General features: G+C 37.4%; 1 protein-coding gene across 1 annotated transcript in view; it reads right to left on the bottom strand.

The window, feature by feature from the left end:
• Nucleotides 1-1183: 1183 nt before the first annotated feature.
• The window catches only part of LOC112516155 (protein TSS-like), a 20423-nt gene continuing 8621 nt past the window's right edge, over nt 1184-12985 (bottom strand). Inside the window, exons 4-23 of the mRNA XM_025123177.1 lie at nt 11958-12030; nt 11530-11859; nt 10310-10374; nt 10043-10174; nt 9586-9627; nt 8981-9505; nt 8702-8859; nt 7993-8503; nt 7734-7796; nt 7532-7633; nt 6628-6948; nt 6446-6538; nt 6254-6355; nt 6058-6162; nt 5208-5341; nt 4934-5117; nt 4027-4158; nt 3804-3916; nt 3264-3348; nt 1184-3160 (exon numbers count right to left, since the gene is read on the bottom strand). Of these exons, the coding sequence (XP_024978945.1) occupies nt 1478-3160; nt 3264-3348; nt 3804-3916; nt 4027-4158; nt 4934-5117; nt 5208-5341; nt 6058-6162; nt 6254-6355; nt 6446-6538; nt 6628-6948; nt 7532-7633; nt 7734-7796; nt 7993-8503; nt 8702-8859; nt 8981-9505; nt 9586-9627; nt 10043-10174; nt 10310-10374; nt 11530-11859; nt 11958-12030 (4953 nt within the window). The 3' untranslated portion in view covers nt 1184-1477. The remainder of the gene's footprint in view (nt 3161-3263; nt 3349-3803; nt 3917-4026; nt 4159-4933; nt 5118-5207; nt 5342-6057; nt 6163-6253; nt 6356-6445; nt 6539-6627; nt 6949-7531; nt 7634-7733; nt 7797-7992; nt 8504-8701; nt 8860-8980; nt 9506-9585; nt 9628-10042; nt 10175-10309; nt 10375-11529; nt 11860-11957; nt 12031-12985) is intronic.

A 12985-nucleotide genomic window follows, 5' to 3' on the forward strand; every position in this document is an offset into this window, starting at 1 on the left:
ATTAGGGTTTTTTTTTTTGGCCGACACGTGTCAGGTCCGCAAAAACCTATGTCTAAATAGCAGACCTGGGTAAAAGTTGTCAATATTTTAAAAGCCAGGGGCTGCAGACCTCAATATTGAGGATGTGGTTCCATATTGAAAAAGAAATTCATCAGTTTTTTGCGGATCCAGTGTTATTCTAGCTAAGAGAGAAATGACTAAGAGATAAAACCAACATCTGAAAAATAACGATTTTAATTAATTTCTCTATAAATATTATGAAAATAATTTGAAAAAGAATAAACCAGATTGTATAATGATGACATTGCATCTCTCACATGATCGTTACCATTTACTATAAGGAAATTGATATAAAAAAATAGTCAATCCACCATAGTCCTTTCACTTTTTAGTCATGTCAGTAACCAACTTCGTCAAATAGTCATAGTTTATGCATTACGTTTAAGTTTTGATTTCGGCCACACAAAAAAGATATAAAAAACTTCATGCAAAAAAGTGGTTTCTACATGAACTTTTTACTTCTTGTGTAAAGTTCGGCCAAAAAAAAAAGATTTGAAAACCTTTACATAGAAAAGTGGTTTATATGTAAACTTTCCACTTTCTGTGTAAACTTTGTTTTTTAAATCTTTTTTTTTTCGAAAACAATCCTTACGTATAATACATAAGAATTCTACTTAAATTTTGACTATTTAAAAAAAAAGAATCTTAAAGCGACTCTAAATTGAATTGATGTTAATAGATTGGTTATTTTTGTAAATTTCCTTTCTCATGCCACCCTTTGGTACCAAGTTCTTTGCTTCTCATGCCACAATTTGGTACCAACTATATGCTTTTTTTATGATCATCAGTCTTGTACTATCCGACAACCTGCAAAAATTCCCAACCATTCTCTTTCTATCTGGAATACGACACATGCAGCTAACTTGTTACGAAAACCATTAAGTAAAAAAAAATTATATATAGATGAGTAAATGTCGAACACCTCTTCAATTCTACGAAAACACCCGAACATTTTTATCCGATGTGATAATAATTGTAACAGGTTGTCCATATCTTTGATTTTGCCATCACATCACATGTAGTAAAAAGATGTTTTTAACTTTTCGTAAGATGTGAAGGGGTTGCTTGTATTGTATATATGTAAAATCATGAAGTTGTATTTTAGTGAAAATGAAGAAATAAAGGTAATCAACAAACAAACTATAAAACCATATATAAGCCCAACATCAGTTTCTTGGAAAGAAAAAAGCACAAAATTAATGCCTGACAACAAAAAAGTTACACTACTCACCAGTTTCTTGTCGTCCCCAACTTGAGAAAATGCTCTCCCCACTCAATTCAACAAAATCCCATGAACGGCAGTGAAGGGGTAAATTTGGGTTTCCATATCCCCCAACACTGGTCTCTCATGCAACATGCCATTGGTTTTCTTCAAACCAAGGACTCTTTTCACTCACGAAAAATGATATTTACCCTTTTAACCTGCAACCTCCACAATCTCGGCTTCACCGTCGCTGTAATCCCCCCAATGCTTGATCGGTTTCTCATCGTTAGAGGTTTCATTCGTAGCAACGGTTTCTGGCGATTCTGTAACTGCAACTGTATCAGTAGCCGTCTTTTCTTGACTTTCCACAACTGACTCAACTGCTACACCACCTTGGTTCGGGGTTTCAGCACCAATTTCTGGAGTGATTATGGTCGGAGATTCTACCGAGCTTACCGGAGATCCAACCGAATCAACAGGATATCCTGTTTGAAAACCGTTTATGGCGAGAGGATAACCATTGGGAGAGAGAGGATAGCCTTCGGGTGAAACCAGATAACCGTTAGGAACCCAAGGTTGACCGGGAACAAACTCAGCTGCATGTGGGTTCATGATTCTTGGAGGGCTGAGAAGATTTCCATCCACCACAAGGTCACCACCACTGTGAAATATGGGTTTGCTGCGTGGGACTCGGTTTGCGGATCGGTTATATCCACCGGAAAGCCGTGGACCGTATGGAACTCTGGCGGTTGCTGACTGATGTGGAGATCTACGAGCAGGGTTAACTGTGACCATTGTAGGTATGCTTACAGGTGGAGGTAATATTCCTCCGTGATCTTTCAAAGGGATTGGAATGGAGCCTAAAACTGGAGTGTTGGATGGATTAAACGGAGGTGCAGCCGCAGAAAGCTTCTTGGTTATCTCTTTTCCATTTTCTGTTTTGCTTTGATCATCTCCATCATTTGGTGTTTTGTCATCTTTTTCTGGAGCCACTTGTTTCAGGTCATCTTGAACCGAATCATGCAAACTCTCATTGGGCTTGTCGACTTCTAAAGCATCACTTTCTGGATTCTTGGATGAATCAGGATTTACTGTGTCCGCTTGGGCTTTTTTGGCCTCGGATTCCTTGACAACTTCTGTTTCTTCCTTCTTCTCATCTATGGTCGTTTTCTGCTCATCTTCTGACGCCTGAACTATTTCTTTATCAAGTTTTTCGTTCTCGGCTTCTGTTTCTATTTCAACTGGGCTAGGGTCCTTTGGCAATTGTTCAGCCACAGCCTTCACGATGCTACCAGGTGCAGCTATAGCAACTTCTTTGTAAGAAAAGAGTTTCCCAGCTTCTTTAACGCTGATCGAACTTATAACAGGAGAACGTTTGACAACCTGATCATTTGAAGCCGGACTAGATGGTTTATCTGATGCTGAACCTGAACCTTGAGTGGTGCTAGAAGGATTGATCAACTTTGGACTGAAGCCTCCACTCTTAACGAACTTTTTGGTAACACCACCGGCGGAAGTAGCAGATTCACTGGTGTTTGTTCTTGGGGATGTGAAATTAGCTGGCTTTGGTCGATACTTTGATGACTGAGGAACACTTGTGAAATTTGTATTTATTTTTGCAAGATTTGGCCTTCTAGAACTTGAAGACTTACGACCTGCTTTAGAAAAAGCTTCTTGCCATCCTTCATCAGAGTTGTCCGCTTCTACAACATTACTGATTGGTTCCTTTTCGATCTGCTGCTCAGGTTGAACCAAATCTGGTTTTCTATCCACTGAATATGTTCTGCTTTCAGATTTGATCTCTTTATCGCTAGAGTTCTCTGGAACAGAATGTCTTGGTGATAATACTTGCTCATCGGTCACAGATTCTCCATTTTGTCCTTGTTTTACTTTAAGCTGGATGAATGGAAGAAAAATAGAAATAAAAATTTGATACAAGTATCTTTGTTCTGGATAGCGGTGGGAGTGGGACAAGAAAATACAGCAGGGAGAAGGTTACCAGTTTTGCACGAGCTTGTTTTCTTTGGGCCTCTCGTGCTTTCATATCTGCATCTGGGGCTATATAATCTAGCAAATCTGATACACTGATCCATGAAAATAAATGACCATCAGGGTCTTTCTAAATCAATATGAACTACACTCAGTTTAGATCTTTTACAACTAACTCACCATCAAGATCTCTTCTACATAGAAAATACTCGACTATATAATTATGTATATTATCCATTTTTAACAAAAGAAACATAATTAGCATCAATTATCAACATTACACGTATATTATAGATATGTTATTTTCTTGATATTAACTATTTTAATGCAAAAATCCAACAATGGAGCCAAGCATCATGTGCGTATATAACTAGTGAAATTTGTTGGAACAATGGCAACGGAAGAAGCTCATCTTAGAACCATTGCTATCTGAATACTGACAACAGGGCAGGCTTATTTATCTGAATACTAATCTAGTAGTGTATTTTCAGTATATGTAAAAAAACTGGTACTTGAGAAAGAAGTCTGAAAAGGTGAAATAAAAATCTACCTCAAATGGCCTTTACTAGATATCGATGCATCTGGCTTTGGAGTACCATTGCGTGCAGCTTCTTGTTGTTCCAGAGCCTTGGATTCGAAGTATTCAAGCCATGCAGCTGCGTCCTACAATATCTTACATGCTAAGTAAAACAAAGAAGCGAATACAAGCAATGCATGTATCTCCAGATGTGATGTTAATGCATCAAGAAAGAACTTGGCAAGTCACAAAGTACCTGGGTACGAAGATCTTCAGGTCCAAGTTTCGTCTGCAGTATCTGCAGAGTGGTCTGCTCATGCTGAACACTCAACGAGTATGCTTCCATCAAAGAGAGAGCAATTGCTATCGCATGATAGCTAGCAGCAGTCTGACAAAAAGATAAATTTTTGAGTAAATTTTTTGAGATAACATGATGCATCTGGTAAACAACAAAAAAGATGCATCCAAAGAGCTGATTCATTTACTCAATATAGTGACATTAGAGAACATAAATATTTAGATGTATAACAAAATATAAAGAATCAGTAGATTTTGTCTTTGATATAGGTCATATTTGGTAGTGCACGGACGCTCTCATTCACAAGCAATGGTTCCATGTAACATGTGAATCACTGTGCCATGAAAATTGCAACGAGCACTTTCTGGCACATGAGTTCGTTGGCTAATCTAATTGAGGTTATCAAGAACCTTTGGTCAAATGATGTTTTGAACTTTTCCAAGATGGACCAAATTGATTCTAAAATGTGTGCCAGATAGTAAACATTAGAATTTTCATTGGACAGAAATACCAGTATCTAAACAGTTTAATCATGAGATATTTCAATCTTGGGTGTTGTAATTATTAGTCCCTCTGCCCGTACACAATTCTATTTTAGTTTGTCCCAAAATAAGTATCCTCTTTCAAAAGTAAGTTTCTATTTTTCCATTCTACTCTTAATTATGAGATGGAAAAAGTCTCTATTATCAAGAGTAAAAATGTCATTTAGTAATTCAAAAAGTGTAATAATTACATATTTCTAAAACTGAATGCCACTTTCATTATAGACATTTATTTTGTGACTGGGGGAGTGCATGCTAAGGGGTTTCATGGGGGAGAGAAAGAGAGAGAGAGAGAGAGAGAGAGAGAGAGAGAGAGAGATTACTTGTATGTGATCTGCTCCAAGCAGCCTTTGATTACACTTGAGAGCCTCGTGAAGGTATCTAAGAGCAACATGAACATTTCCTAAACCTTCTTCCATCATTGCTACATTGATGTAGGTAGCCGCAGTATTCGGATGAGAAGGTCCACATGTTAAATGCAAAAGATATAGTGCACGGTTCACGTACCTAAAGGACAAATAGATGAACAAAAGCTATCATTTTTATGAAAATGCCAATGGACAATTCATCACACACAATGCAAGGAAAAAAACATACTTAAGAGCTAGCTCCGTGTGTTGGAGACGGTAGTAGAAAACAGCTAGGTCCCCATAACTCTTCATCGTATCTGGATGATCGAGTCCCAGCTCCCTCTCATTGATATCCAAAGCTTTTTGCTGATAGATAGTAGCCTAATAGAGGGTTGAAAGAGAAATTTTGGTTACAGAATGGGGCATTGACAGTTGATGTCAATCTTCATAATTAGATTTGTATAGTACAGAGATCTTTTGCGAAAATTTGAAATACATGTGATAAAAGAAAAAAATGAGACTTGAAAGGAAAGAATAGAAAAACCTCATGGATATGTGAGGTGCCATTTACCAAATGTTTACATGGGTAAGCGCTTACCAAGTCACATTACCTTACCAGATGAATATGATAAGAACCAAAAATTTTACTCAGTAAGAACGAGACAAGGACCAAGAGTCTTACCCGGTAAGTGAGGGGCGACGACTCTTACCATGGTTAGTGCTTACCAGATAAATGGTTGCATACAATGCCGTTTTGGTGGACTAAAATCTTACCCGGTAAGTAAGTGGTGGTGTTGAATTTTACCGTTAAGTGTTTACCAGGTAAGTGTTTGGTAAACAGCCTCAGTCTAATATACACCACCACTGACTCCCAAATTTCAGTAGTTTTGAGGGTTGGGAAGTGCAAAAAACATTCAGGCTTCAAAACATGTAAAACGAGCCACTCTACCATTCAACTTTAGATCTCCACAATGTAACTTCTTTAGAATACTGTCATGTATATAATTGTCTCTTCCAGTCAGAGAGATATGCAGGTTGAATAATCGACTTATTCTTGTCGTAGTTACAAAGCAATAAAAGACTATATGCTCATATACCTGATTAAAATCCCCGGTGTGATAGAGCACGACAGCCAAAAGACTATATGCTCCAGCTGTCATTCGATGATAAGGACCACAGACAGATACAAGTTTTGAGAGTGCCTGAAGAAATTGGGTAGAAGTTTTGGTCCGAATAACTTAAAAATTAAAACTAAAACCGTTACTATCATTTAAAAGCAAGAGATTATGTTGCCTTAGTTCCGTAGTTGACAGCATCCTCCAATTTGCCTTTATCCAATGATGTTTTAGATGACTCTAAAAGTGTGCGTCCATCCGCGGAGGAGCATGCAACATGCTGTATGAAAATAGTTCACATGTCATCAAATCTGCTGTAATTAGTTTATGTTATACATAATTGGGGATAGGATTCGATCACATGCTTGACCTTATATATAGGAACCATGCTAATAATATCTGCCTTCCTGAAAGGAGATGAGGAATCCATATCATAATCCCTGGGAACAAGCTCAAGACCAACCTGATGGTAAAAGCTTTATCAAAATTGATATTTCGGGAAAAAAATCTGGGTAAGAGAGATGATTATTCACTCTCAAATTTGTGTCATACCTTGTGGCAAAGCCCTCGAAGAATGGAAAACTTACGAAGATCAGTACGACATTCGTTTGTCCATTGCCAAGCAAATCTCTTTGATAGGAAGAGCTCAATCCACTTCCATTTTAAGTCATCATCATTGCCAAGTTCTGAAGCTGCATTTCTCGCAACGGGTGTTCCTAGCAATACATTTAAGCATGATGCTATTGATTCAGCTAAATCAGCAATATTGTCAACTGCTGCTACAACTGCTTGCAAGATATGCTTGTAAGCTCGAACAACCATCTCGTGAACACAGAGTGATTGAACATGAGGGAGCTTATCTGCAAGTCCAACCTGAAACAACAGAAAAAACAAGATGGGATGAGTTTTAACTACCTTGCTGTATATAAACCTAAAAACTAACAAATAAGGCAAGCCTTGGAACAATGGATGTTGTCAGTCCTTTATGACCGGAAAGTCAAAGGCTCAAGTCGTGAGAATAACATCTGTGCAAAATGAAAGAGAAACTGCAAGTGAAAACTTCCCACCATAACCCTCTGAAAGCCAAGGAAGCATGGAGAGTTTTCCGCTCTTTAAAACTATCACAGGTATGTGAACGCTGAAAAGCTTCAAAGAGAATTTTAGCCACCATCTGGTTGCCAACATACAAGGGTGTTTTTGAAGATAACACTTTTTATCAATCAATCAAGCTTGTGGAAAAGAAAGATAAGAATCAGTTTCACTCCTGACAAGTAATGATGCCTAGCTAGGCTTCACTTCACTTGTCTCCATGATTTCTTTTGATTGTTCTTTCTAGGTCTGATTCTTGTTGAGCAGAATGACATAAATGTAACAAGACCGAAACAAGTTATAGGACGATGGTTGTAGCAAAATATCAAGATGAATTAGGTATTTCCAAATGAAAAGAAAGAATTACCACTCTCCCCAAGGAACACATTCGCAAACCCCTTGTGTGCATAAAATCAGTCAGTGTTCTACCATCAACAGGAGAAAGTTCAAGGGAGCCAAAATCAGCCACCTAAGAAATAACGAATTGCAACAATCAGTCACACACTTGATGCCAAGAAAAATAATAGACATGACATCCTTCACGATCTTAGCAATGTCAAGCAACTAACCAACTTTGGGAGGGCAGTATCATCATAGTACTTGTGTGCCATTTCAATCAACTGCTCAGGTGACTGCCAACATAAATGAAATTAGACCAAAAACAACAAAGAAATGTAACTTCCTTCAAGCAAGAATGATTATAAGTTTCTGTAAGTTCAGCCTCAATAATGAAAGATGCTCTACAGAAGCACGTTCAGCACTTCCATCAGGTGCTTAATGTGCCACAGATATCAGAACAGGTTTGTGAAATTAGAGCAGCAAGCAAACCTTAAGGTGGAGACCAGTATCTGATTCTTTAAGACGCAAATAAGCTGCTTCAGAAAGCAGCTTCCGCCACATCATTTCCTTTTCTTCGTCCAACTTTGCAGCCTCTCTGTTGCCACTGTCATCTGATTTACTGTTTGTGTCAGGGCCATTGCTAGTGGCAACTTCCTGTTCAACCTTGCTGCTTTTATCATCAGTTTTTTTCTTAATTTCCTTCAGCAATCCCTTTCCCAGACCCTTCACAGCTGGTTCTACCTTAGCTTCTGCTGCGGTCTTAGAGTCAGATTTCCCAGAAGTTTGATTTTGTAAATGTTGCACCCAACATGCTCCAAGCTCCCATCTGATTGATTTTGTGTTTGTAGAATCTTCTTCCTGCATTTTCTGCAAACTTTCCTCCAATACTTTCCTGACCAAGACCTTAGCAGAGTGTGATTCTTCAACATCTGCACCCTGTACCCTTTGTACTGCACCAGATGCTGACGGTGTGGATGTCGTGTGCAATAGTATTCTCAAACTGAAAAACAATAAGTGATACGGAAAGTAATTAGCAAACCTAAAAATTATCGGAGGTAAAAGTGCATCAAGGAAACACCTGTAGCATAGGGCCATAGCATATCAATACATCATTTCATTTATACACGGGAACAAGTTACCAAGTACAAAGAGAACAAAATATATGACTTGAGGCAAGTTGGATTTTGGTTCAACTGACCTATTGACATTCAAAGCATTAGCACCTCCTTCAGGTTGGTCCTCGATGTCAATGTCCTCCAAAATCGGTTTTCCATCCCATTTTACCTCGGTTTCAACTTTCACAACAGCTGTATAACCACAATGTCTAACGACCACTATGCCTAGGGTAGAAGTATCCTGCATGATAGCAGTAGCATTTTTAGAAGAAAAAATGTGCCAAAGAACATTTGTCATAAAACAAATGAAAATGCAGAAGTGCAAGTTGTGTTTAGATAATATGGACTGGTATCATACTGACATGAACGGTTGCGCTCTCGTCTGCTGTTATGCCTTTAAGCAGGTTTCTTTTAGCAAGCTCCTCCGGTGACAATCCAAGGACATGACTCCCATCATTTTTACCATCCAGCTTTGTGCTTGCATCCGGCACATCTCTTGTGATCCTAATAAGAAGATCTCCAACTTTCTCCTCATGTACAATTGAGTTGGTGGAACCATTTGAGGAACAATTGCTACTTTCAGCAAGATTCTTAATGGTAGCCACTGCTTTTAACACTGACACGTCGACAAATATGCAGTGAAGTAGAAAAGCTTTCCTATCTCTAACTTGCCTCTCTTCTGGAGTTTTACAAGGCATTGCTGCTAAAATTGAAAATTCCTTTGCCCACTGCCTATGATCATGTTTACCATCTCTTCCTTGTCCACCACCATTTCCTCCCCAGTTTTCATCTTCTACAGGAAGTGGTGGAAAAAGAGATGGATTGTCAGCAACAACTGGAGGCACGGCCCAAGTGTTTGCGCGAAAACCATAAGGGAGATTTCCAAACTGAGACAAAAATATAGACATTTTTATACCGACTTTCATTCAAAATATGGTGCCAAAGTGCTCGGTAAGATTTAACTTACTTTATTGTGCTCAATGAAAGCTTTCATGAGAGCTTTGTAGGCCTGTGGTTTAAGACATTTGAAGAACATATAAGAATGAATTAAATGAAACATGGAAGAGATGACTGTTGAATTATGAAATCAACAAGAAAGCAAATGTTGGTCAAGAAAGTCTATGATGTAAAGAATTGGTTTGGCTCCCATCTCAAAACCACTAACAAATGGAGTTACTCAAATACTTTCAAACTAATGTGCCAATACACCCTTCTGAGTAGCCCATCTCAATTTCAAGTCCATTATATGCACCCAAAGAAAAAAAAATTATGGTGCAACAAGCTATATGTAAGAGCATGTGCCCCAGCTAGAAACCAAGGCCATGTAAAGGATTTTTTCGGACTTCCATCTCAAAACAATTGGCAAAAGGGCGGGTGGAGTCACCCTTGGATCATATATATAAAAGTAGTCAGTTTTCACTTACACCATCAAAAATCCGACTTATCTGCCGCAACAGACCAACCAAGGAATGACTCAAAAGGATGCGCTTTCCAGCTGGATAGAACCCTTTCCTGGAAGCAACAATCGTCATTGGCTTCCCGCTACAAACTCGTACCTGCAAATGGATGTAGGAATTGATGAACTTTTTTTTGTGGTTCGTGTAAACATCACCAGCTTGAACATGTCTAGAAAACGTTAGTGGTCCACACATTTTTTATAGCAATTAAACAAAGCACAATGAGATGCTCACATCCATTTGAAAGAAATCATCATCTGTTTTATCTTCAAGGAATGGACGAGCAGATCTCCTAATGTCTGCAAAACAAGCATGCAAACAGTTAACTCTTGGCCTTTCACTGAATAAGATCATTAGTTCACCTGTGAGAGAGAAGATAGAAACTTTGAGTTGTGAGTCAAATACTTGCTAATTTCAAATGAAATGTGTAATCCAACAAAAAAAAAATCAATGTTTGACTTAACAAGAAACTTTAAGAAAATCTATGCATATATATCAAATTCCAAAATACCAGTGAAAAAGAGAAGGTAGAAACTTAGTGGCATAAATAAGTTGTGATACGATACACAAGGGTAAACTGTAAATCCACAGAATTTGCATGTTGGGAATGGTTTACGTTCAGGTCTATCAGACTTCCACAGATACCAGTTGGACATTATAGAGGGCTATTCAGCAATTATTGGATAGTTATCGAGTTATTTTGTCAAATCTTCGATCATGCAGGCTCTTAACATTCTTCTGTTTGGTTTTTTAATGGTTGTTTAAGTCGAGTATGTCGAACTAATCTAAAATTGAGTCTAGAAATAACACATGATTTTTCCATTGATTTCTTCAACATTTAAATTTGTTCATGTCTTGTTCTTTATTGATAAGACAGGCAATTTTAGCTTCAAAATGCATTCACTGACATGTCACTCTGGTCGATTGAAACAATCTAAAGAATCAGTATTGAACTTGTCGATCGATAGCGTCAAAACCAAGCCTGTTGAAAATGCCTCCCAATTAACCCAGTTGCTGAAACGGACTTTCAAGTCGCTCAACAAATCACATTGAAGAGAGGAAAAGCTATGGTACATTTACAGAGACATCACTGCGAGTCTGCACCAACTTATACCGTTGTACGCGACTTTATGAAACCGAACCAGATTTTTGTGCGACCTACCAGCTCTCTTACAAGTGGCATTCGATCAATGACAGGTTTCTAGTGCCAATTTTAGGGCTCAAATGCACACAACCCAAATATAGCATACTTTCCCATTGTTCATACACACCGTTTTGAGTGTGACTTTGTGACTAAGTGTGATTACTATGTGCCAGTATTTCATGAGACCCACTGATTTCAAAAGTAGAAGTTGCAAAAAATTTCATAAGGGCAGAGAAAATGTTGAGAAGAAACTGAATAATTTACTTAAAAAAACGTTGATATTTAAACATGAATATATAAAAGGACATACATTGGATGGGAGGTGTGAGGTGAGAGAACGAGAAGAAGTCGTAGAACTGCCCGAGCCTCGGCGGCGGGTAAATATCCGTTGTCGTGTCACCCTTCTCAGACTGATCGGAACTGATAGAAACTTCCGTCTTCGGCGATTTGGCCCCACCAATCGAATTCTTATCCTGACCGGTCTCTCCATCACTCGAATCTGGTCTGTTAGGTGCTGATCGACTGTTTGGGGAGGCCGCGTTCTTGGGAGTAGTAGACGAACCACCGAAAGCGGTGGTGCAAGCGACGATATCCAGCAGCCGTCTGACGTGTGCGATGGCGAGATCTTCGGTGTACTCCTCTGCAAAGTAATTTTGGCGGTACTTTTCATTTTAGCCCCTTGAGTTCATAAAAGTTGCCAATTTACCCCAAAAGTATAATATGAGTTTAGAAGTAGACCTTCGACGACCATCACGTGACATGGTTTGAGAGAGGCGATTTCGACGGTATCTTTCAACCTCGGTCCACGCACCTGTCAGAGTACAAAAGACACACGCATTCACCTGTTAGTTCGTTTTGGTCGTTATCATTCTCATTTTATGTTCACATGTATCAACCGCGAAGGCTCATTGCATCCTAACACCTTGCTAAATTCACCCCTCCATTCTATATAAGTATTCATTTTTTGTTTTTCTTTATTTTTATCATTTTATTTAATTATAAATAGATTATTATTAAAAACACAATTTTTTTATTCTGTAAAATAGATTAATACTAAAAATGTTATTTTTTATAGTACTTACTATAAGAAATATTACAGGTTTTCCTCGTCCTATTTAATATTTTTTTCTTTATTTCCTGATGATTATTTTTAAGAAAAATTATATATTTTTCCTTCTCCTTTTTAATCATGTTCCTTAAAAACGTATTTTTTTTAAAATAACTATTTATTAAAAAAAAATAACCTAACCTTTTTTCTATATCACCAAACTACATATGAAATTCAGTAAAATGATACTATTATTAGATTATTAAGTGTTATAAAGAAATTTATTCATCAATTATCTAGGTAGATTAAAAGCACGGGAAATAGCGACTTGAAGATAAATTTTCCTTCTATTTAATCGGTGAGGCAAGCAAACTGTGACATGTAGCTTTTTTGAATAATTAATATAATTAACTAGTTTCTAAAAGTTTGATAGTTTATTTATCAAAAGAATATGCAATGACTTAATCATTCAAAGTAAAAAAAATTAATAGTTTATTTATTTTAGAAAAACTTCAGAAACTTAATAATAATTCAAAATGAAACAGTTCGTTGGATTTTTTTGAACTTTTTCCTTATTAAATTCAGTATATAAATAATTTTGGTAAATATATTATTCATTATTAAATAATTAAGTGTTTATAAAATTTGACTTTTTGAATCATACCATTTTAAAATTATTAAAATGACTACGACAAAATTTAAACACTAATACATACAT

This window comes from Cynara cardunculus (assembly GCF_001531365.2).
Source record: "Cynara cardunculus var. scolymus isolate 2C chromosome LG 8, CcrdV1, whole genome shotgun sequence".
Classification (NCBI taxonomy): Eukaryota; Viridiplantae; Streptophyta; class Magnoliopsida; order Asterales; family Asteraceae; genus Cynara; species Cynara cardunculus.